The 22245-nt window shown below is 39.7% G+C and overlaps 1 protein-coding gene across 1 annotated transcript in view; it reads left to right on the top strand.

The window, feature by feature from the left end:
- The window catches only part of mmp17a (matrix metallopeptidase 17a), a 68173-nt gene extending 46296 nt beyond the window's left edge, over nucleotides 1–21877 (top strand). The window contains exons 4-10 of the mRNA XM_017714890.2: nucleotides 3908–4194; nucleotides 7718–7894; nucleotides 11361–11463; nucleotides 12174–12256; nucleotides 12705–12857; nucleotides 14812–15069; nucleotides 19391–21877. Coding sequence (XP_017570379.1) covers nucleotides 3908–4194; nucleotides 7718–7894; nucleotides 11361–11463; nucleotides 12174–12256; nucleotides 12705–12857; nucleotides 14812–15069; nucleotides 19391–19716 — 1387 coding nt within the window. The 3' untranslated portion in view covers nucleotides 19717–21877. The remainder of the gene's footprint in view (nucleotides 1–3907; nucleotides 4195–7717; nucleotides 7895–11360; nucleotides 11464–12173; nucleotides 12257–12704; nucleotides 12858–14811; nucleotides 15070–19390) is intronic.
- The last annotated feature ends 368 nt before the right edge of the window (nucleotides 21878–22245 follow it).

Raw genomic sequence — 22245 nt, 5'->3', positions numbered from 1 at the left:
CCTTAAAACTGGTTCAGAATGGCCTTGAGCTACGCTTCCCCATTTTCGCCTTTAGAGTCACAGTTTGTTGCTGTATCCTAGATCTCAGCACACCTGAACTAGGTATTCAGGTATTCTTAAAAAAATGGTTTCTTTAGAGGTTCTTTAGTGAAGAAAATGGTTCTGTAAAGAACCATAAACACTCAAAGAAGCCTTTGTGTGATTGAAGGGTTCTTTGCATCATGAAATGGTTGATCAGATTGACCTTTTTGAAAAAGGTTCTATATAGCACCCAGAAAGGTTTTTCTGTTGTTACAGTAGAATAGAAGAATTGGGTGCCACAGAGAATCCTTTTCAGCAAGGATCTATATAAAAACCTCCACAGAACATTCTTAATTACTTTTTCATGGTGCAAAAATGGTGGTTAAAAACCTATATTTATGTAAAGAGTTCTTTGAGTGTTTGTGGTTCTTTACTAAAGAACCTTTGAAGAACCATTTTTTTTTGTAGTTCAGGTGTGTTGGGAAATGGGATAGAGTGACTGTCTGGGGATCTTCAAGGGCTGGATTGGAAAACACTGGTGTAGGAGACATTGGAGAGTTGGAGAAATCTGTCTTTTTATTGTCTTGAAAATGTTTAGTACCAAGAATTTGTTTGCTCACTGGAACAGAATGATATTTGTTATTATTATTAAAAGACCCTTATTAGTCCCAACGGGGAAATTTCACCTCTGCATTTAACCCGTCTGTGAAGTGAAACACCACATACACTCTAGTGAGCAAGCGCACGCACGCACACACACACACACACACACACGGGGGCAGTGAGCACACTTGCCCAGAGCGGTGGGCAGCCCAATCCTCAGCGCCCGGGGAGCAGTTGGGGGTTAGGTGTCTTGCTCAAGGACGCCTCAGTCATGTGCTGTCGACTCTGGGGATCGAACCGGCGACCTTCCGGTCACGAGGCTGGTTCCCTAACCTCCAGCCCATGACTGCCCCACAATAGTGAGCACTATTGTTAAATTGTAAACAAAAAGAAGTCAATGTTTGCCCAGATAAACTCTTCCCCTGCACAGTATACAAAATGCCATGCAATTATACTGCTGCTGCATCTGGATTTGCAATATACCTCACCATATATTAAAACATATGGCTAACCCAGTGGTTCCCAAATCCAGTTTTGAGAAGCATTTGCTCTGAACACTACAGTGTTTACTCTTAATGCACATCATCCAGCACATGAGGAGCTTGTTAAGTAGTTGATGAGTTGAATTAAGCTTGCTAGATGAAGGAAAGCAATAACAAGTGGGATCCCGGTCAACCTCTGATGACAAACAAAGAGTAGCCTGCTTTATTTAGAGTAAAGTTATTTGTGTTGGATCACGTAAATGCCTTGGTTCATGAAAACATTTTAGAAAATCATGTTGAACATCTGAGATCAGTCAGAATGTTCATGCAGAGAAAAACTCTACCCTTTAAAAAAAAAGGACCCATTACCTTCTGTGATATAATAATTGCAAAAGCCAGTATCATGGTAAGAATAAATAAGTAAAACATTTTGCATCCCTGCTGCACATCATGAATCCAAACTATCAACTTTGGGATTCCGAAGTCAGTCTGTGTCTGTGTGTGGTTGATGTCTCACCTGATTCTGACAGATATTTTCATCACGCCGTATGTCTAAGAGGGGTAAACAAAGTGGGGTACTGTAGAAATCATCCTGTCTCACGCAAGTACTGTATTCAAGTGCTGTGTTTCTCCCAATGCCTGCATGTGGGTTAGATTGATTGTGTTGGGTAATTAAAACACCATACAGTAAATTTCCCTTCAGAGGCAGGGAGCTGCAGGAGGTCAACCCTGCTGTGCGATTTAGATGAGAGAGAGGAGGAAATGAGTTCCTTTGAGGCCGTTCCCTTGCTTTTTCTGCTTGTCATTTTCTCTCTCCTCCCCCCACACTCTCTCCTGTTTGCTTAATCTGGCTCGTATCACTTGGAGGCAAAATACAGGCTGTGAGTGGAAATTAAAAGCCAGTGTTTTAGGGTTGATGTGTGAATGGTGGGACAGAAAGCCTCTAGAGAAGGCTTACACACCAGGTTGCCCTCTGTCTTAAGTTAGCCTCCACTGTTGTTCATTCAAGGGCTGAGTAATAGTGAGACCACCAGCCATCAAACAAAACCCTGCTGAGGGCACATTATAGAGAAAATGGATGAGAAAATTGAGCTTGAAATGAACTCTCCAACTCCTCCCCCCCTTTCACAGCTGACCTCTCCAATCTTACCGTGCCTTGTGCAGAAGCCATTCACAGTGTACTTCAGATGAGCTCCTGTTTTGACATCATAATAAATAGATACAGGCTACAATGCAAGAGGAAATCGAAGTGCAAAAGGAGTCATTTTGAAGGAGTTCCTACTGCTGGTCAATGCAGCTGTCTAGATGTACTGTGAAAAACCAAGGTCAATAAATGACCATAGAAAAGACAAAGTACAATAGCTCATGTGAATGTAAATACCAACAGAAATCCATAGCTTGTGCACTCACACCAAGAGTACAATAATGCACTGCTTTTCTTGATGTTTAGAAAGTGTTTTGAATACAGCTCATTGAGTTCTTCACATGCATTAACAAAGACGCCAATTACATCTTGTCACAGGAACAAGGACACCGGATATCTGTCTCCATAACGGGGTGGCAAAATTCTTATACCTCGGTACTGAGATAATACTCCAGTGTATAGTATACTATTACTGAGATCTGGTCTTTGAGGTGGAAAAACTATGCGGTGCAACACAAATATTGAGGAAAGGTGTCATTTCATATCAGTCATTGCTGTTTCTCCACCAAAAAGAAACAATTTGAGAGCAGTGATGTGCAAATTAAAATACAGAGGTGTGGTGGTACACTGCTATCAATTTCATTCTCCTAGGATACCATGTTTCTGTGCCACAGTCTCCCTCCTTTATTGTTTTATTCAAATCATGGGGCTGTGATATAACCCACCTCTATGTGTGGGCCCATTTGTATGTCAATCACACACCAGGCTCAAGTCATGCGGAAAAGTGACGGGGTGAGGCAGGTGAATGCAGTATCCATGTAGCGGATCAGTTAGACACTGTTAAAACAGTTAACAGGAAGATTGCTTAGCTCATCTCTAATGCAGTGCAGGCTGGTGCTGACCTTGGCTCACTGCTAATGTGCATCATACCTGCACCCACAGTAGCCCTTGTGCCTTTCTGCATTAATGCTCCTTAAGTCACCGTATCAGAACATTTACATACTGCCCTTGAGCAGTTGTTAACACGCGACAGGTTGCTACGTTACCAGCACCTAAGTAGCCATGATCACTTCATCTGATTCTTGTGAAGTCTAAGAACATAGTAGAATCTATAAGTCTAGTCTTAGCATTTTGAGGACAAGTGTATTCCATTCAGAGGATGCCATTCCTCCCTAGTACTTGCAGAGCAGGCACCCAGAAATTAATTTCCCATCGATCTCTGCTCTGTCTGGATGCGAGGCTCAAATTGCCCTTGGTGGATGAGATTACCGTGTTTGTGAATGGTGCTCAGCCTCCAGCTCGCCCTTTCTTTTGTTTGAGCAAACCTGACTTGCTGTATAGGACAGAAAGAGAAGGAAAACTCCAGGTACAGTTGTTTATACAAATCTTGCTCTCACCTAATTCATGTTTTGGAGTTGGGGGGGTCAAATTGAGAGAGCCTCAAGACGTCTTTTAGGAGGAAGCTGTGCTTTTGAGTATTTCTCGGTATTTGCACTAGCCTTAATTCTCTTTGAATGCAAATGCCAGAAGGCCAAAATCAGTCTGTTTTTACTGCTGGAGTTTTCTTTATGTGAAATGGAAAATGAGAATAATACCTTGCCTCAAGAAAAGAGTAGAACCTACACTTAGGCATTGTTGCACATCATTGTCTTTTCAGAGTGCGGACATTTCCTAAGGAGTCTGCTCTGCTGGGGAGGGACACAGTTCGAGCTCTGATGTACTACGCGCTGAAGGTGTGGAGTGACATTGCACCATTAAACTTCCATGAAGTGGCGGGAAATGAGGCAGACATCCAGATCGACTTCACCAAAGCGGACCATAACGATGGCTACCCATTTGATGGCCCTGGTGGCACCGTGGCCCACGCCTTCTTCCCAGGAGAGCGTTTCACAGCTGGGGACACACACTTCGATGATGATGAGGCCTGGACCTTCAGGTCTCCAGGTGAGGCTGTGAGAGTAGGGTGTCCTGAGTTTGAGTTTGAGCTGATTTTGCGACCTCACTCTGCTGTTATGTAATATGTCTAAAGCAGGCCTCTGGAGCTAAGGCCAGTCTGAAAGCAGCAGATGTACTTCTGCCCTGGCCCTCTGTTTAGGGCCTCCTCTGAACCACTACAGAAGTCTGCAGCCTGTGCAAGACATGGCAGTGCAGAAGGGGAAAGAAGGGGTGGGGGATCCTTGTTATACAAAGCTGCCCAGCCAGTGAACTCCCTGCTGGGTTCAAGGCGTGCCCTCCTCTCCCTCCCTTCAACCCTCTCTGGCGGCCTGGGGCCATATGCTCCTGGACAGCAGTGGAGCATGCACCAATTAGGCCTCCCATCAGGCCAGCAGATGTTTGCATGGGGGCTTGGCAGGTCTGTGTATAATGATGGAAAGAGAGAGAGTGAGTAAGAGAGAACACTTTAGAAAGTCTTAAGACTTCGCTCAGCCTCTCGGTAGGCATGGCAGAGCATACATCATCTACTAGGCTGCAGTTAAATTTTTACGCCCTTCTGTGTAACTGGCACTAATGTTACTAATGCTAATGTCTGACTCCTACAGAATTTGGTTTATTCTGTCAGAGAGAGATTCTTTTGAACAAAACTTTTTAATTTAGCACTTTTTCATTTTGTAGGTTTTCATGTCCCTGCAGTAGCATTGTCATCTTCACTTTCACACATTTTTAGCTATCCTACCACCTTGCATTTAATGAATACATCACCTGCCACTGGCCCTCCTACATGCTCTTCAGACCATCCCCATTCTGCTCTATCTTACGTTTATATATGACTGCCACAAAGCGTTGTTCAGCCATCACTTTAAATCCTTTTTTAGGGTGCCTTCACATTAACGTTATGCCAGAAAAGTTGCCTTGTCTTGAGTCAAGCCTAATTATAAGTTCCCCACCTTTCTTCTGTCAAATATGCTCTCATAATTTGTGAAAACAAATCAAGCTTCTCAGTTAATGCATTTAATGATCACCAAAAATCACTTGTAGCTCTGTTCTCAAATTCATGCTGGAAGCACAAGTGTTTTCATTGAGTTTTATTTCTTTATTTAATTTTTTTTGGCCTATGGTACATAAATAAAGAACGTTTATTTTTTTTTTTTTTACTTTTTGTTTATTATGACTTCATAAGAAATGGCTTCACAGTCAAGCGGACAGACGGCTTTGGTCAGTTCCTATAGAGCTTGGATCTGAGAGGCTCAACAAGGATGCATGTCTTGTTCCAGCATGTTTAACGCGTGTTACAATTTAGCAATGAGGTCTGAGATGTAAAGTCAGGAGAAGGAGGCAACCCTCTGCGGTTCAGCAGATTCAGACCTTAATCTCCTTAAGATGGATGTACCTCATCATAGGAACAAGAACTTGAGTAATTGCATTTTCTCTACTGCCCACTCCTCCACCTCCTCCACAGTCTGACGAAACATCTTTGAGTGTATTGTTCTTGGCAGAACCTAAGAACTTTCCCCTTTGAGGACAGTCTGCTAATGGGTCTAATTACCTCTAAACCGAAATGGGGCACAAGGAGAAGCACCTATCTTGCAGAATGTTAAATGCTTCATTTAAGCTGGTGGGCGGTTCCTTACTGGTTGAGAAGCAGCTAATGTGTCACATGTTGTGGGTTTGGCATGCTCCCTTGGGTCAGCTAAGTGGAGTTGAGGGAGTGTTGCTTTGTTTTGGCAGCATGCAGATTGCTTTTATTAATTCTCTCTCCTCTGGTTGCTTGCTAATGCAGACTGATTATTGTGGCCAGAATAGAAGCCTCGTTAAGCAGGTGTGTTTTTTGATGACTTTTGCAGTTTGGCACTAGCCTCTGATTTGCGTGTGTTTGTGCGTGTGTGTGTGTGTGTGTGTGTGTGTGTGTGTGTGCGTGTGCGAGGTACATTAAGCCAGACAGTGAGTATAAAAAATTGCCTTGGTCCATTATCACCTGTATTGCCTAGCAGTCATTCATTAGTACTGGGAACTAGCCACTTTTCTTAACACGCTGAAAATGGATGGGAGTTATATATGCCCGTGTGTGATGTCTTGTTAGATAAGAAGCACACTGACCTGGCTTGTAGCTCACTCCCTCACTTTGGCAGGCTGAAGATGCTTGACAAGGAGGAGCTGAATGGGGTGAACTAACAGTCAAATAGCCTTTGTGAATGTGCGTAATTGAGAGAGAAAGGAAACTGGAACCCAAACCATCAGGGCCTTACAAATGCACATTTGTTTGCAGTTTCGAATTGCGTGTGGGTAAGTAAAACAAGGCCCAAACAAAGCCTACGTGGACAAGCCTTTTTAGTATGACAACTGCTTACTAATGTAAGAAACTAAATCATGGAGATGTTCCCAGGCAAAAAAATGGTGGCATATTTTTAAGCAAACAAAAAGGAAATGAAATCAAGTACAAATGGAATTAAACTGAATTACAATTACTCAAATTTAATTGCAGAAATGAACTCAAATTGCTTGAATCAACTGAAACATTCAAGTTGTCTTATAAAAGAAAGGTGAATAACAAAACGATACATTCAGAAGTATAACACACAGAGAAAACTCAAATAGACAGGCACTCAGCTCCAGGCCTCTGTGTGCAAGCTGAAGAATCTTTATCTGGCATGCTGTGTGTCTGCTTGCTCAGAGCAGCCTAGACATAGCTAGATTCATCTGAAAGAGTTTGTTACCACTGCCAAATGATCGTTGCAAAGCACCACAGGCCTCTGACAGACACAAATAAATGCAGCAGTGTTTGAATGAGAGCACCATTAAAATGGAACTCTGTGGAGTCGCTGCATTTTTCAGGCTCAAAATTTGCTTTCTAGAACATGTGCACCTACAGATTAGAGTGTGCATTGTGCCCGTAAGTCATCCGGGTGACTTCCACAACCCAGGAAAAGTTGCCTTTTGTGTCTTGGAATCTTTAATGTGTGTTGACACTCGTGCAAACCATGGAACCTGCAGGGGAGGCTAAGGACTCGTTTCGAGACGCACATCCTAATCTTTAAGTCTTAATCTTAATCAGCGAATCGCAGCTTTAATTCTTGGCTTCCAATGAACCAGACTAGCTGAGGTCTGGCTTTTCCCGATTTACAGAGGAAGACAACCACTGCATCTTTCAGTAGTTTTACCCATCTGCAAAGCTTGGGGCTGTCTCTCTGACTAAACATTTGATTGACAGCTTCCTGGCTCTGACTATATTGCTATCTCTCAGGGCCATTTAACGGGAAGGTGTGCCTTTGTCTGACTGAACCTCTTAAAACCGTCTGTCTGTGTAGATGAATGCAGGAATAAGAACCCCCCAAAAATGAAAAAGATTAGAAGCATTTTAGAGTGACATCAAATCTCCATCAAATCAAAGACCACTGCTTTCATAATTACAGTGTTATGCAACCATGTGTCCTGGCTTCCATTCTTCTGGGAGGTGATCATTAAGTGCTGTAGTCTAAGATGTTTTAATCTATGCACAAATATGTTCCTAAGGCTTTCTGTTTGTCTGCAGATTCTCATGGGATGGACTTGTTTGCTGTGGCGGTACATGAATTTGGCCATGCCATAGGGCTTGCCCATACATCTGCCATTGAGTCCATCATGCGACCATACTACCAAGGCCCTGTAGGCGACCCGCTCAAATACGATCTCCCTTACGAAGATAAGGTCAGAGTCTGGCAGCTATATGGTAAGAATAAATACTTTCTAAACACTTTATATTCCATTATACTTTCTCCCTGTTACTCTCTCTAATTCATGCATTACATTTCTTTCTGCTGCATTACTCTCCATCGTACTGGAAAAGTAATAGTCGGTAGTCAGTAAGCCAAGATGTGTTTGGTGTCTGAAGTTTAGCATCAAAGTTATCAGGCTGCATTAGCTTTCTCAAAGCTCCTGCCTAAAATTAAAGAACAAACTTCAAGCACCAGTCTTAGCTGGACGACTGTATTTGGTATAGATTTGAGAAATGTGATTTTTTGCCAAACCATTGCTTTAAGAAGAGTAATGCAGTGATGATGTTAAGTCATTTGCTTCCTGTTTTCTCTCTCTGGCATTCTTCGCTTCTACATCACTTTTTTGTCTCCTACGTTGCAGTCCTCTACAATACATTTCACTCTTTCTGAGAGTGTCTTGTGCATTTCTCTTCCCCTCTCCTGCTCGTCTGCATACTTCGCTTCTTCCTCTCAGTCACTTAAAATAAAGACAGAGTGTCAGTCTGTCAGTCAACGTGAGACAAGCACCACATTGCAGAAAATCTTGAAAAGTAGGGCTGAACAATTAATCGTCTCTACATCTAATTTGCAATCTGAAAATGAGCAATTTTCATATATATCCTGCAATATTCAACATAATCTTAACAAGTTTTAAATGGGAAAATTTAATCTAATAATTCAGAGCTTGTGAACTGGCAGCCTGGTACACTAATTTGATAGCAAGTAATTTAGCTAGTTTTATTCAACTCAAATAAATATTTTTTTATTGAAACAACTGTTATAGTGTAAGATTATTTAGTATATTTCTAGACATATGTAATTGTTAAATATTTTTATCTAGTGATATTGTTTCATTGATTTGCAGATGATTTAGCTTGTTTCAAGTGTTATTTACTGAAACTAAGTAAATAGTTGGTAAACTGTTGAATAAGATAGCTTAATAAAATTATTCAAAGCAAGTTTGTAAAATGTCTAGAAATAGGCTAAATAATCGTATTATATTCTTTCAACAAATTCTTTAAATTTTACATGATTTTTCTTGCCAGGATAACATTTATAGCAATGCGCAAGGACAGGCACTTGCTTACCTTTGTCTCTGCATTGTAGTTGTGAAAGCAAAACAGAGTGATGAGAGGAGGCGAGGTGAAGGAACTGAGCTTCTGCCCAGACTGACAGACAAACATATGCCCCAATCTGTTCACAAAAGGCAGCAACTGCTGTGCATCTCTCTCTCACTCTCTCTCTCTCTTCATCTCTGTCTGTCTTTCTTTCCTTCTCTCTCCCTTCTATTCCTCTCCCTTTTCGTCCAGCAGCACAAGTGCTCATCATAATTAGCTGGGATTGTGGGTGGGTCTGTGGCACTGTGTGCCCCCTCAGCAGACACCTCTGTATGATCCTGTGGTGCCGAGACGTGAGCCTCAAAATAGGGGCGCAGAAAGGAGAATTGATTTGTTTAAATTGGGGGATTATTGATTTAATTACACCGCGGTCCTGGAGACAGATGGAGAATGCAGGGTTTAATTGGCCGTCTCGGTGGCTCAGACCAAGCTTATCACAGCACAGCATGCCACAGACTACCCAGCCTCCACACAAGGACCGACCCAGGGAGAGAAAAACAGGGGGGAAAGAGTGGGAGAAAGAGGACAGGGGAGGATAGAGAGATGGAGATAGTGAGTGAAAGGGAGTCGAAGCATTAATGTCGAGTACCAAGGATAAGAGAGAGAGTTATGGCAGAGACAGGAGAACTATGGTGAAGAATGCTGTAGATGGACCAGGATTTGTGAGATCCTGTGACAAAGACAGATAAATTCAGGAAGCGAGCTGGGTTTGACTGAGTTTGACAGGCGTTTGACCTCCTCAGCCTTGTGTGAACCTAGTCAAGTCATTAATACTTCCACCTGTTACTGAATTTCTGCTGCTTTTTCTTAGAAGTTAGAATGAAGGATGTTTGTACTAGGGTAGTCATTTGTGATTTTATAAGTAAATAACTGATCTATTTTTGTTAAAATGACCAAATAAAAATAACTGAACAATAACCAATAACTGTGCATAGCCTAAAACTAGATAAGCGTTTATACAGACTTTAAGCTTGTTTACACCTTTCATTAACATGATTCATATCTGGATCATCTGTAGATATATGTTGGCTGAAATCCATTTCCATTTTTCACTAAAACAAGTCTCCAGTTTCCTGCGTAAAAAGCACATCAGCACATACAGAATTTCCATTTTATTTCCGTTTACTTTCCCTGACTGGCTATGCAGTGACAAGCTAGTGGTTTAAAGGTAACTTCAGATTTGCGTGACCTCTGTTATGCATTTCTGCTTATATTTATTCTCTCAGCTGCTGTCAGCGCTCCAAAAACGCATATTGATAGGTTTGAACAACCTTGTTGTATAAAAATTGGGCAAAAACTGCATATGTGGGCTTGTCTGTCAGACTTTGTTACTGTAAGAGAGACCAGGGTCCTGTCCCATATAGCAGGATTTGATGCTTAGCCAGCTCACTTTTTACCAGACAACATCACCATGTGAATATTATGCTGCGCACCTAATCTACTCCAGGTCTGTTTAAGTTCAAGAGCTTGAATCAGAAACAGCTTTTAGGCAGAGCTCCTGACCATCCACTCACTTTCTTATTTCATGAAGTTCGGCATCAGGTACAAGAAAATTGTTGCTTTTTTACACAAATCATACTACATAGATATGAATAATATCAAGAAGTTACATTATATTACTCCAATAAACACTAACACAGTGGCAGTGGAAACAGTTGCTTTTAAAAATAAGCTGCTTGACTTCTCATGTTTCACACAGTTGGCTAATCATCATAAACATCACACTTTCATGTGCATGTGCACAAGGATTAAGCACAGTCTAATTATCTAAACCAGGTCTGGCAGAGAATGTTAGCTGCTTTTGTCAAATGAGTACTGTGTGAAACAGGCCCCAGTAGGAGAATTTAAAATATGCATCATCATCAAGCAAACTGGCAACTAATCATTGCCAATTCATCAAGAGGGTTAATTGATTATTTTTTTACTGTAGTAGATGGGTTCAATCAAGTAATTGTGACAGCTGTAATTTGTTCAGTAAATTAAAAGTGGCAGCATATTTTAATATATATATATATATATATATATATATGTGTGTGTGTGTGTGTGTGTGTGTGTGTGTGTGTGTGTAAATAAATATATTTAAAAAGTCATTTGTGATGGCACACTGATTAAAAGAATGTCTCTCAAAATACTGATGTAACTAACAATTAAGAAAAACTAGTGGTGATCAGTTAGTATGATTGCATTTACATAATGCTACCCAGTTTCATTAATTCTTAAAAGCTAAATGTGGTTTTAAAAATGTGCTGGAAAATGTATTTAAATGTGCTGCCACATGCTGTTGTTCTGATATGACGTGTAAGGTTTTTGGGTCTTTCGTCAGGTGTACGGGACTCGGTCTCTCACACCATCCGTCCAGATGACCCTTCACGTACTGCTGACCCACCTGTCCTGCTGGACCTACCAGAGAATAGATCCACCGTGCCGTGAGTAAACCTTCACATATACACAGACCCCAGGTCAGTGTGCCGTGAACACGTGCTGATACTGAGACAATAACACCCAGCCCTTCTAACGCAAATGTCAGAATCAAACAAATAATAGTCTTTACCTCCTCATAAGTGGGCATTTTGTGTCTGCAAGCAGCCTGTACCTTTTCATTTTCCATCTTCACAGATGACAGGTGGAAAAGGTGGATTTAGTCTGACAAAGGTCATTAATGCGTTCTTCTCTGAGAGCTTTCTTAATGGGCTGTGAATGAAGATCTTTGTTAATAAGCTGCAGGGCGAGTTCTAGCTCACAAAAGAAGCACTGTCACTATAATTGCTGCTTCGTTAGCAACCCGAACACGACAAACCCCTAAATCAGTCATTAGCCAAGGGATAATGCATGCAAAGGCCCCTCCTGCAAGCGAGTGATAAGATCTCCCTTGATGTTTGGCCAGTTTTAATTGAAATACCTAATGAGTTTACGTAAACATGTTCGTGGTGTCTACGCAAATATTGCAAGCCAAGAATGAAAGCACACAGGACTGCACACGCTCGCACACGCACAAAGTCTTGTCTCTTTGTAATACAATAGATCAATAGTGTGATAGGTTATGTGTTCTTCACTGTCCTCTGTTACCGAGCTGTGCCTTCAGTTTTTTTTCTCATTTGTTTTTTCTCTCTCTCTACTTTTTCTTCATATCTATCAGACCAGCGCGAGATGCCCCTGACAGATGCACTGGTCACTTTGATGCAGTGGCCCAGATCCGAGGCGAGGCCTTCTTTTTTAAAGGTACAGACACATTTGGAGAGGATCACCAGGCTGAAATCAATACAACCCAGCAGTCACTGTACACACAGCAGTCCTATAAGGACATCACTGGCCTATTCTGAAGCTTTAAATCAGGAAAACATTTTTAGAAACATTCCATCTCTGAGCATTTCAACATTGAACATAGACCTTTGACTTGAGTGTAAGTGGTCTTTTGTTTTGACTGTGATGGAAAAAGAGATGCGTTTGCATCACCATGCATGTTCATCCCCACAGCTGAAATAAAAAGGGCCTTGCTTTGTTTGCTTGGCTAGTTCAGACAGCTGAGCACTTGGGTATCCACTGCCCCAGGGTATATGCACATGTTTTGCCTTTGGGAAACATAACAGCATAAGTAACACATAGAAGCAAACATATAGACACGTACACATGTGCTCGAATGCAGTCTAACTCTCAGTACTCCTCTTAGGAAAATACTTTTGGCGTCTGACACGGGAGAGGCACCTAGTGTCCTTGAGACCAGCTCAGATTCACCGTTTCTGGAGGGGTCTGCCAGCCAACCTGGACAGCATAGATGCCATATATGAGAGACCTGGAGACCATAAAATTGTCTTCTTCAAAGGTATGCTTGGGATGTTCTCATTAGTTGACACAGCCTTCTGCATAATTTCACAGCCTGACTGTAAAGGCTGAGTCAGTTTAGATATTCATCAAAAAAAAATCATATGGTGTCACCCAAGAGTCATATCAGTTTAAATATTCATCCACAAAAATAATAGCATACAGTTTAGATTTTCATTCAGAAGAATTCTGTAGTTTAAAGCACAGTGTAATACAAAATGCATATTATTCTTGCTATTTTTAAGAAACAAATTAACCGATAGCCATTTATAATACAGCTCCATTTTTTAAAAAATGTGCAAAATATGCTAATTATAAATCATTGTGCATAATGTGCAAATCATTAAACCCTATATTTAATTGAACATAATGCTAAGTCAACATATTAAATATTGAAACTGAGGGATTTTATTGTTTTATTTTTTTTAAATATTTGCCCATTTTGAATTTGATGCCAGAAACATGTTTCAAAACAGCTGGGACAATTATGTTTACCACTGTGTTGCTTCAGCTCTTCTTTTTACAGCACCCTGTAAGTGTTTAGGAACTGAGGAGAGCAGTTGCTGCAGTTTTGAAAGTTACCATATAGGATGTTCACTGATCAACACTCAATAGGGCCTCTTTTTTCACATTTTTTTGCTTTTACTACAGAACCCTGTTGTTGTAATATGTGCACGCTGTATTTTTTCTGTACACTGTCACTATGACTTTTATTACAGCCTTGATTACAGCAGTGCTGTGTTTATCAGTACTTGGGTTAGGTTGAAGCTGAAATATTATTTACAGGAGAACACAGCACTGGTGCGTCAATATGAGTAATTCGTCAGTCTGCACCGAACAGGCCTCACGGGAAAGAAATGAACAAATCCAAAGTGGAAAGCTACAGTTTCCCTCAAAAAAAAATGTAACGTCATGGTGCAAAAGTCCCAGAGGAGCTGGAACACACAGCCACTGTGGCTCTCAGTAAACATGACAAACACAACGACACTGCATTTATCTTATGTTATTTTTATAACCTTTATGATTAATTCATGTGAAGCCAGAGTTCACAAATTCACAAGTTCACAAATAATGCTATTCAATCATTAAGAGTAATCCAAACATTCTGTTAAAGCATACTTTGTCCACTCTTCAAATTTAAATTATTTTAACAGTAGCCATTATTTATTTTAGTCGTTTGGCAGTTCTTATTATATATTTTTTTAATAAACTTTTTTTTATACCCAACAAAGATGTGCACTTGGCTGACTCACTTTATTTACATCATCAAATCTCAGCACAGATCAGCCAAAATAAAATAATTAATTACTGATAGAGTAACAGGAGCAAATATCAACTGATTTCAGTCATCATCATCATCATCATCACTTTATAAAGTGCCTTTCCCATGCTCAAGGTCACTTTACAATCAAAAAACATCAACACAAACAATTAACAACAAAAGGGCAATACAGGTAAACGTTGAAGTATAAGCAGAACAATGATAACACAGTGAAAACAAGTAAGTTTTTAACAGAGATTTGAAGGAAGATAGAGAGGTGGCATTCCAAATACACTGGGGGAGAGTGTTCCATAATTTGGGAGCTACTACACTAAATAATCGACCACCCGTAGAAGTCAATTTAAATCATGAAAATGAAGACGGCCTAAAAATTCCTAAAGTACAGGATGGGACATATAGATGAAGCTCTGCCAAATATTGAGGAGCCAGACCATGCAAAGCTTTATATGTAATAAGGAGAAAATGGAATGTAATAGGTAACCAGCGAAGACTCTGAAGGACCAGGGTGATATGATTATTCTTCTTTGAAAAGGTGACGATCCTAGCAGCAACATTTTGAGCGTACTATAACCTAGTAACCAGCTCTAATTAGTCGTGCACCCCTAGTTTTTATTTGGATTTTTTTTTTCAGCTCATGGTAACTGACTAAGTATTTTCCTCTGTCTCACTTTAGGAGTGAAATACTGGGTGTTCAAGGACAACATCGTGGAGGAAGGCTATCCACGGCCGATCAGTGATTTTGGACTGCCCATGGAGGGTGTGGATGCTGTCTTTGTCTGGCTGCATAATGACAAGACCTATTTTTTCAAGGACAACCGTTACTGGCGCTATGACGACCATCTGCGACACATGGACCAGGGCTACCCTAAAGACACTTCATTATGGAAAGGGATTCCGGCTCAGCTCGACGATGCCATGCGCTGGTCTGATAGTAAGTTCTGATATTCTAGCTCTTTCTTTCATAGTCAGTGCTCAGTATGTTTCTTTGAAATGCACAGCAGCTTCATTCTGCTTTCTTTCGACCATGTAGGAGTCACACACGGTTCTGCTTATGTCCCTTTATTAGAAAATATTTTCAGATATGTGATTAAGGCATTTTGACAGGCCAGAACAACAAGCCTGTATATCCTGTCTTGTATATCCTTGCTAGTATGTTTTGTTCAGAACACACCTGTCACATTCACGGTCTTATATTTGGTGAAGGTGTGGAGATGATACAGTACGTATATACAGTTGTGTATATATATTTTTGTGTGGTGTATATTGTGTTGTACTTTCTGAATTGGCAGAAATGGCTGTCTTGTTTGGGTTATGAAAGAACTGCTGACAGATGTTTTTAATTGTGTGGTTGTCATAGCAGCAGCTGAGGAGTCTGTCTGAGCTAAAGGCTGCGGGGGCATCATATCCTGTCTAATGCGTCTAATGCGCACTATTGTGTGTGCGTGTTGCTTCTATGGTATTAGTCTTTACCTCACTTAAGACTGGAGAGCATGCCTTTGAAACATCTTTCTGTGAATGAAATTGAATAGCCTTTGGAGACATGAGAGAATGTAGACAGACACATACAGTCTTTTCATTTTGCTTGTAAATTAAGGACTAAATTGGTTTCAATAAGGAGACGAAAAAGCCATTTTCCTTGAAGGTTTGCTTGTAAGCTATTCATTTTGTAAATGCTTATCATATGCTGTATTGAAAGTATTAAAATACATTAAATCAGTAAATAAAAATGTCTACAGTGGAATTCATGTGTCTAGATCTTGTGTAGCTTGGATGCCAACAGAGTAGGTTATATAACGGTGTATAGTATAGTATGCTATTGTTATGACACACTGCTTTATTTTTCAATATAACAACAACATATTACACTAAAAGGATGAAGGTGGTTTGTCTGTTCATGAAGATACACACTAGGGATGACAAAGCAAAGAATTTCAAATATTTTACTATTTTAGTGGAAAAAATGCACATTTGAATGTCAAAAGCTGTCTGCCGTGGCTCTAAGTGCACAGTGCACTTCTCAACCAGTGACGTGATACCTTTTTCTTTGTTACACTTGGCCTACTTGTGCTTTCATTCTCACAGCCACTCAGTTTTACCTTAAAATGACAATATGATACCACTATGGAAGCCCATTCGTGTCAGGAAGAGAACAAAGTATTGACTTATTGTTTCAAAATAATGACTTATTTTCTCAAGAGAATGACTTAAAATGTCAAAATAAAGAGTTTTCTCAAAATATTAACTTACTGTATCAGAATAATGAAAAATGACTACAAGTATCTCTAACAGTGAGCTATTATCCTAAAAATGATTTATCTTTGTAATTTTGAGAAAATGATTCATTATATTGAGATAAAGTAAACATTTTGAGAAAATTAGCTTCTGTCAGAGACCGAGAAGGAGAAAAAACAAGCCATTTTTTCTCCACTACTTGGTAGGTATGGGCCTTCATGCATCACTGATGCGAGAGAAGTCATAGAATAGTACTTTCTCAAAGAGATGCAAGAATAGATCGATCTGCCTTTTTTCTAGAATCATTCTACAACTATCAGGAATCATTTGTTTGCTTGAGCTTCATATTTATGTTTATTGTCTTTGCTTCTACAAAAGTAATGCATTTAACAAATATTATGAATATTTGACAGACAGATAAGGAGAAAGTGCTAATATCTTCTTTGAGAAATTTCAGAACCATCAGAACTGTGTAAAATCATAGTTATATGATGTTTGCTTCAAAAATACAAGCAAATAACTACTAGGAGTCATGCTCTCACAGACACCACTCAATCATGATGCCAATCAATGCAGCACTGTAGTGAGCCACACTATACCACAGTGTTCATCACAGCATAAATGCTCTCCCACGGGCTGTGTCTTTCTCGTTTTCTTTCTCTTCACCTATCTTACTCCTACTCTCAGTTTTCAATAACATGCCATTTCCTCATTTTTCATTTTTCTGTTCAGAAAAGAAAAACTTCATATTCTCAGACCACACACAAACAGACAAATATCCCATTATTTATACAATCTTTTAGGTCCTGTTCACTTTCTCACTTTTCTTTGAATCTGTCTGGCTCCCTGTATCTTGTTAGAGTGTAAAATTCAATACAGTATCAGACCATTTAAAAAAAATAATGTTGAAAATGTACAGCCAGTATGCCCTTTGGCCTTTTCTGAGCGTCTAGCTTTTATGTAAACCTGTGTCCTAGACTCTCGGTGAATGTCAGAGAAGAGGGTCGGGCTTATGATATATACATAGCCACACTCAAATGTCTGGGCTTGTTTTTAAATTGCTTATATATTCTAGGGGTTGTGATTTTTTTGTTAATTTGTTAGAGGGCTGGCTCACAGACATGAAAAAGAATTCTAATCTGGAGCTTTTATTTATCTGAGCCAAAGAAATCTGTGGTGTATATTTAGCGCTCTGTAGAAACAGATATATATCAAAATATCAAAAATTGAATCAAATCTTGACGACAGAATCAAAAATCATATCAAACCTGTAAAGCATAGTTTTGTTTCACCCCTAATTATCTCTCTAACTCTCTCATACACACAAATGTACAGCATTAGGCTCAGTGTGAGCGGTGTAAATGTTCCTCCCTGCAGCCGCTCTGCCAGCCGGATGGAAGGGAAGTGTGTTAGCATGTCAGGTGTGTGGTTTTTTTGAGATGCTGCCAACTCCAGAGGTTCTGCTCACAGCTGTTTGAAGTGTGTGTGAGCACAGGCCAAGCTAAAAAGCGACAGTTCTCAGCCCAGCCAGCCCCCAAGGGGAAACCTCTATCTGAGACCTGGGGGCTTGGCAGATGGAGCCTCTTCGGAGAGATAGCACCACAGGCCCTTTCCACCAGCAGAGAGAGACATAGAGAGGAAGAAAACATGACGAGAGTGAGAAAAAGTCCCAGTGATATGGCAGAAAATCTATCTATGCTACACTTAAGAAGTCTGAAATCACCATTCAGAACTTTGGAATCACTGTTTTAAATAGTAGAAAGCCAATATTTTTGCAGATACATGTGGAAAAAGATTGTAACGTGAATTTAATATTCATAGATTTCACACATTTTGTAAGTAATTGGGATTTAAAAAATGTATTGATGAACAGAGCTGTAGATGGTTTTGTAATGCTTGAAGAAGCTGTATTACATCAAGAGCAACTTACATTAAAATAAATGAACAAAGTTTGAAAGAATAAAAGAACAGAATAAAAGAGCAACTTAAAATAAAAGGAACAATTCAGTAAAAAAATAAATTTAAAAAAATTATACAATATTCCACTTACTACTGCTCGGTGTTTGGTGTGCTAACAAACAGACAAACAAACAGTAGAGGTTAAGAGTCATCCAAATTGTTTCCTCAAAACCCCCCTCAGCAAGCTTAACCCGCATCCCTGTTTTCATTAGGGTTGCTCAGACTTGCTCAGTATGAATAAAATTAATATCCAGAATGCCTCATATTTTAAAAGTGATGACCATTTATTACTAATCAAATAGCTGCATAAAAATCAAAAAGCTGTATATAGAAATTACTGTATAAAGAGATCTGATTTTTGCTATTTTACCATGTCAGAACAGTTCTTTACAAAATATTTTTATTTGTGAATAGACCATCAGTTTATGTTTAGTGTATAACAGTGTGATTTACACCATGATATTTACACCACCGATGTTTTATTGAATAACAGTTATTAGTATGGCACTTGAACTGTAGTGTTTACACTACCATTGAAAAGTTTGACCTTACTTGTCATATTAATATTCATTGTTATGTTATTCAAAAGGCCATTATACAATATAGACTGAAATATTATAAGCAAGGGACATTTTATTCACTTTTTTAAGTTATTTAATGTTGAATGATTTGCTGTAATTATTTATTCATTTTGTGTCGAGTTATCAGTCTTTTTTTTATCAAAGATTTTAGCACTTTTAAATGTAGGCGTTCTGCATGTTACTTCATGCTGTGCTGTATTTTTACAGGTTTCTCAATGATTGAATCATCAACAGGTCTTCAGAACACATCTAAGATTCTGTTACAGCTTCTTACGAATGAATTGAAACCTATGAAGTTCCATAGCATCATATTACAATCATTTTCTCTTCACCAAACTTGTTTTTACGTTTTTTAAAACAGAGATTCTGAAATTTTGACCACTGATTCTAAACGTTTTGAAAGGTTGTGTGCATTTGTGAAATATGATAAATCGTATTTATTACTCATGCTATCGCATTTGTGTATCTTTGTCTTTGCAGGTGCCTCATACTTCTTTAAAGGGAAGGAGTACTGGCGGGTTGCTGGCAGTGATATGGAGGTAGAGGCCAGTTACCCGCGCCCCATTGGTAAAGACTGGCTGGTGTGTGCAGACATGCAGTCGGACTCTCCAGAAACACAGAATAATGGGACAGGCGTGCGGCTCCCTGGTCAGCACCATGTGGACCATGCAGAGAATGGCTACGAGGTGTGCTCCTGTACCTCAGACTCAGGCTCCCCTGCTGGGCTGCGACTACAGCTCTCGCCCGCCTGGCTGCTCGCACCACTCTGGATGCTGTCATGGACACTCTCATCTGTCTCACTCTGATGAGGGCCATGCCACAGGCCTGTGCTGACACGGACACACACACACAGACTGGACACACAGCAGCCTGTGGGCTCAGACAGCTGTGAGGAATGCTGGCCCCTGGCCTGAATGGAATTGATACTTCAGTCAGTGAAGGATTTACCCGCTTACACAGCTTTTTGTTGTGTTTATTTCTTTTTTTTTTCTTTTTTTTACTAAAACTGGAACTGTTTATCATTATTGTTGTTAGTATTATTATTATTCCCATCATTTTTGTGTATTGAAATTATTTTGTGTGCCTCAAAACAGGTTAATTTCAAGCACTTTGCGTGTCAAATATAATATACTTTAAGATTTCATACCTTGAACATATTCACCATATGAAGTTTGAAGTTTTATTAAAACTTGTAACGAAGCTGATTAATAATGATGGTGATAGTTATAGTAGTAATATTACAATAGCTCAGGAGGAAAGGCAAAAAATCTCTGAATGGGGCTCCCTGCTGTCTGCAGTGTCAGTGAGAGGCATCATGGGACACCATGCATCAGTGGCCTCTCATCACTCTCATCACTTCAAGTGCTTTAACTACCCTATCACTCAGTGTCCATCACCACTGACCCAGGCCTTTATCCTCTGGAAGCATTGACTTTCACTTCTTACTCTGTCCTTCTCCTCATCTTGTAACTCAACTCTCTTTATCTGTCACTGACTCTCAGAGAACACAAGGCCTCCACCTCATCAATACTACACTGTAAAAAAAGTCATCTCACCTTAAAATTGTCAGGTAACTGATTATACAGCTTTTCTTGAGTTAACTCAACTTGACAACACTAGTGCTCAACCAGCTCAAATGGTGTTTTGCCACCGGACAGTACGGTACAGCATGGTCTGGTTAAAAATATGAACCCAGAAATACTCGCACCCTGCTCTAATACACATGTCTGAACCGTGAAAGCAGGCAAAGACCTCTAGCTTTTGTGGTCAGATAAATTCTCACATGAATCTCTTGTTAACAGTGAACACAACAGTAGCAACAATGGAGGAGATTTAAGCTCTAATTTCTTTTTATTAAAATAAATGTATTTTCAAATTTTAATTTATCACAGACAGCAATTCTAGCTTTCTAGTGTTTTTTTGAACAGTCATCTAACATTGTGTGACGGTTGCGTTTGATCAGTCAATGCTTTGCACTATTACTAGCTCCACACGTCCTGGCTAGGCATGCTTGGTACCCCAGCAAGAAAGTTCAGCACAGGTACTCAAGGGCAGTATGGGTAATTTGTAAATAACAAGAAATTACATTATCACAGATTTAGAAAAAAAAAAATTAACATCTGATCTAATTTCATTCTTTTAATCATTATTCAACCCTTACATAATAATGCAAGACACAAATTACCGTTAACTTACTGTATGATGTTCAATTCAAATTTTAGGTCAACCTGAAACAAATTCTTGAAGAGAACCTGAAAAATGTAAGATTTATAGATGCCACAGCCTGTATAACTGGGAGCTCAGGCGGGGGAAGTGCCTGGAGGGATTGTGGGATGGAAAGCGAGTAGAGAGCATATTTTGTTTTGTTTACCTGCCTGAGAAAATTTTGACAAAGCTAAAAGTATGATTTGGGTGAACTCAGGTCGAGTTAACTCAAGAACAGCTGTGTAATCAGTTACCTTGTAATGTAAAGTTCAGCTGACTTTTCATTGTTTACAGTTTAGTTACTGATAAATATTCATTTCTGAATTGTGTATTTTTGTAAGAAACAGTATTTTGGAGCTAAGTCATTGCAGGCATGCTTGATCTTGGATTCACAATGCCTTGGTTACCACAGCTATAAATGTTTTCCAGCATTGATTATGAAGGGAATCGAGAATTTTTTTTCTGGTTCCAGTCTTTCTAACTTGTGTTCAGGCAAGAAGGCATTTTTAGTAATACAGTTCTGTATCCTGGAGCGACTAGAGGGATGTTTGAGTCAGGCACCATGGGCCTGCTGAGAGTGCACTCACCTCACACTTGGACTTATGATTGCTAAAAATATTTACTTATATACTATATATATAAATATACAGATATATTTAAGGTGAAAGGTTCCATGGCAGTTGCAAAAAAGTAAATCCCAAACTGTCTTTTTTTAAGGGCCAAATATTTTTGTAGAAAAATAAAGAGGAAAAGAATAGTGAATGGTGATATTGATTGTGTGCATTTTTTTTGTTTTGTTTTTGGGGGTTGTTTTGGGGGGTTTTTTTTGGGGGGGGGGGGGGGGGGGTGGAATGAAAATGTATGAGGACTAAGAAGTTATTTTCTCCACCATTATAACAGATGCTTTCAGCAACTGGCAGCTGTTCCTACTGCTAAGTGCTTTTCCCACCAAAGACTGAAAACAGGAGTAATCAAAGTTTTCTATTTGCTCTGAACTGTTAGTTTTGGCCCAGTGCTTTTTGTGGTATTGTATGCCATGCATTAGGCTGGAAGTCCTGCATTTTTGGCAGCTGGACACCTTGTTTGCATGCCGCTTTCAAGGGCAGCCGGTGAAGAAACACTACGCTGGC

This window comes from Pygocentrus nattereri, chromosome 16 (assembly GCF_015220715.1).
Source record: "Pygocentrus nattereri isolate fPygNat1 chromosome 16, fPygNat1.pri, whole genome shotgun sequence".
Taxonomy (NCBI): Eukaryota; Metazoa; Chordata; class Actinopteri; order Characiformes; family Serrasalmidae; genus Pygocentrus; species Pygocentrus nattereri.
The sequence above is the reverse complement of the archived record's forward strand: the minus strand, read 5'-3'. Positions and strand labels throughout refer to the sequence as shown.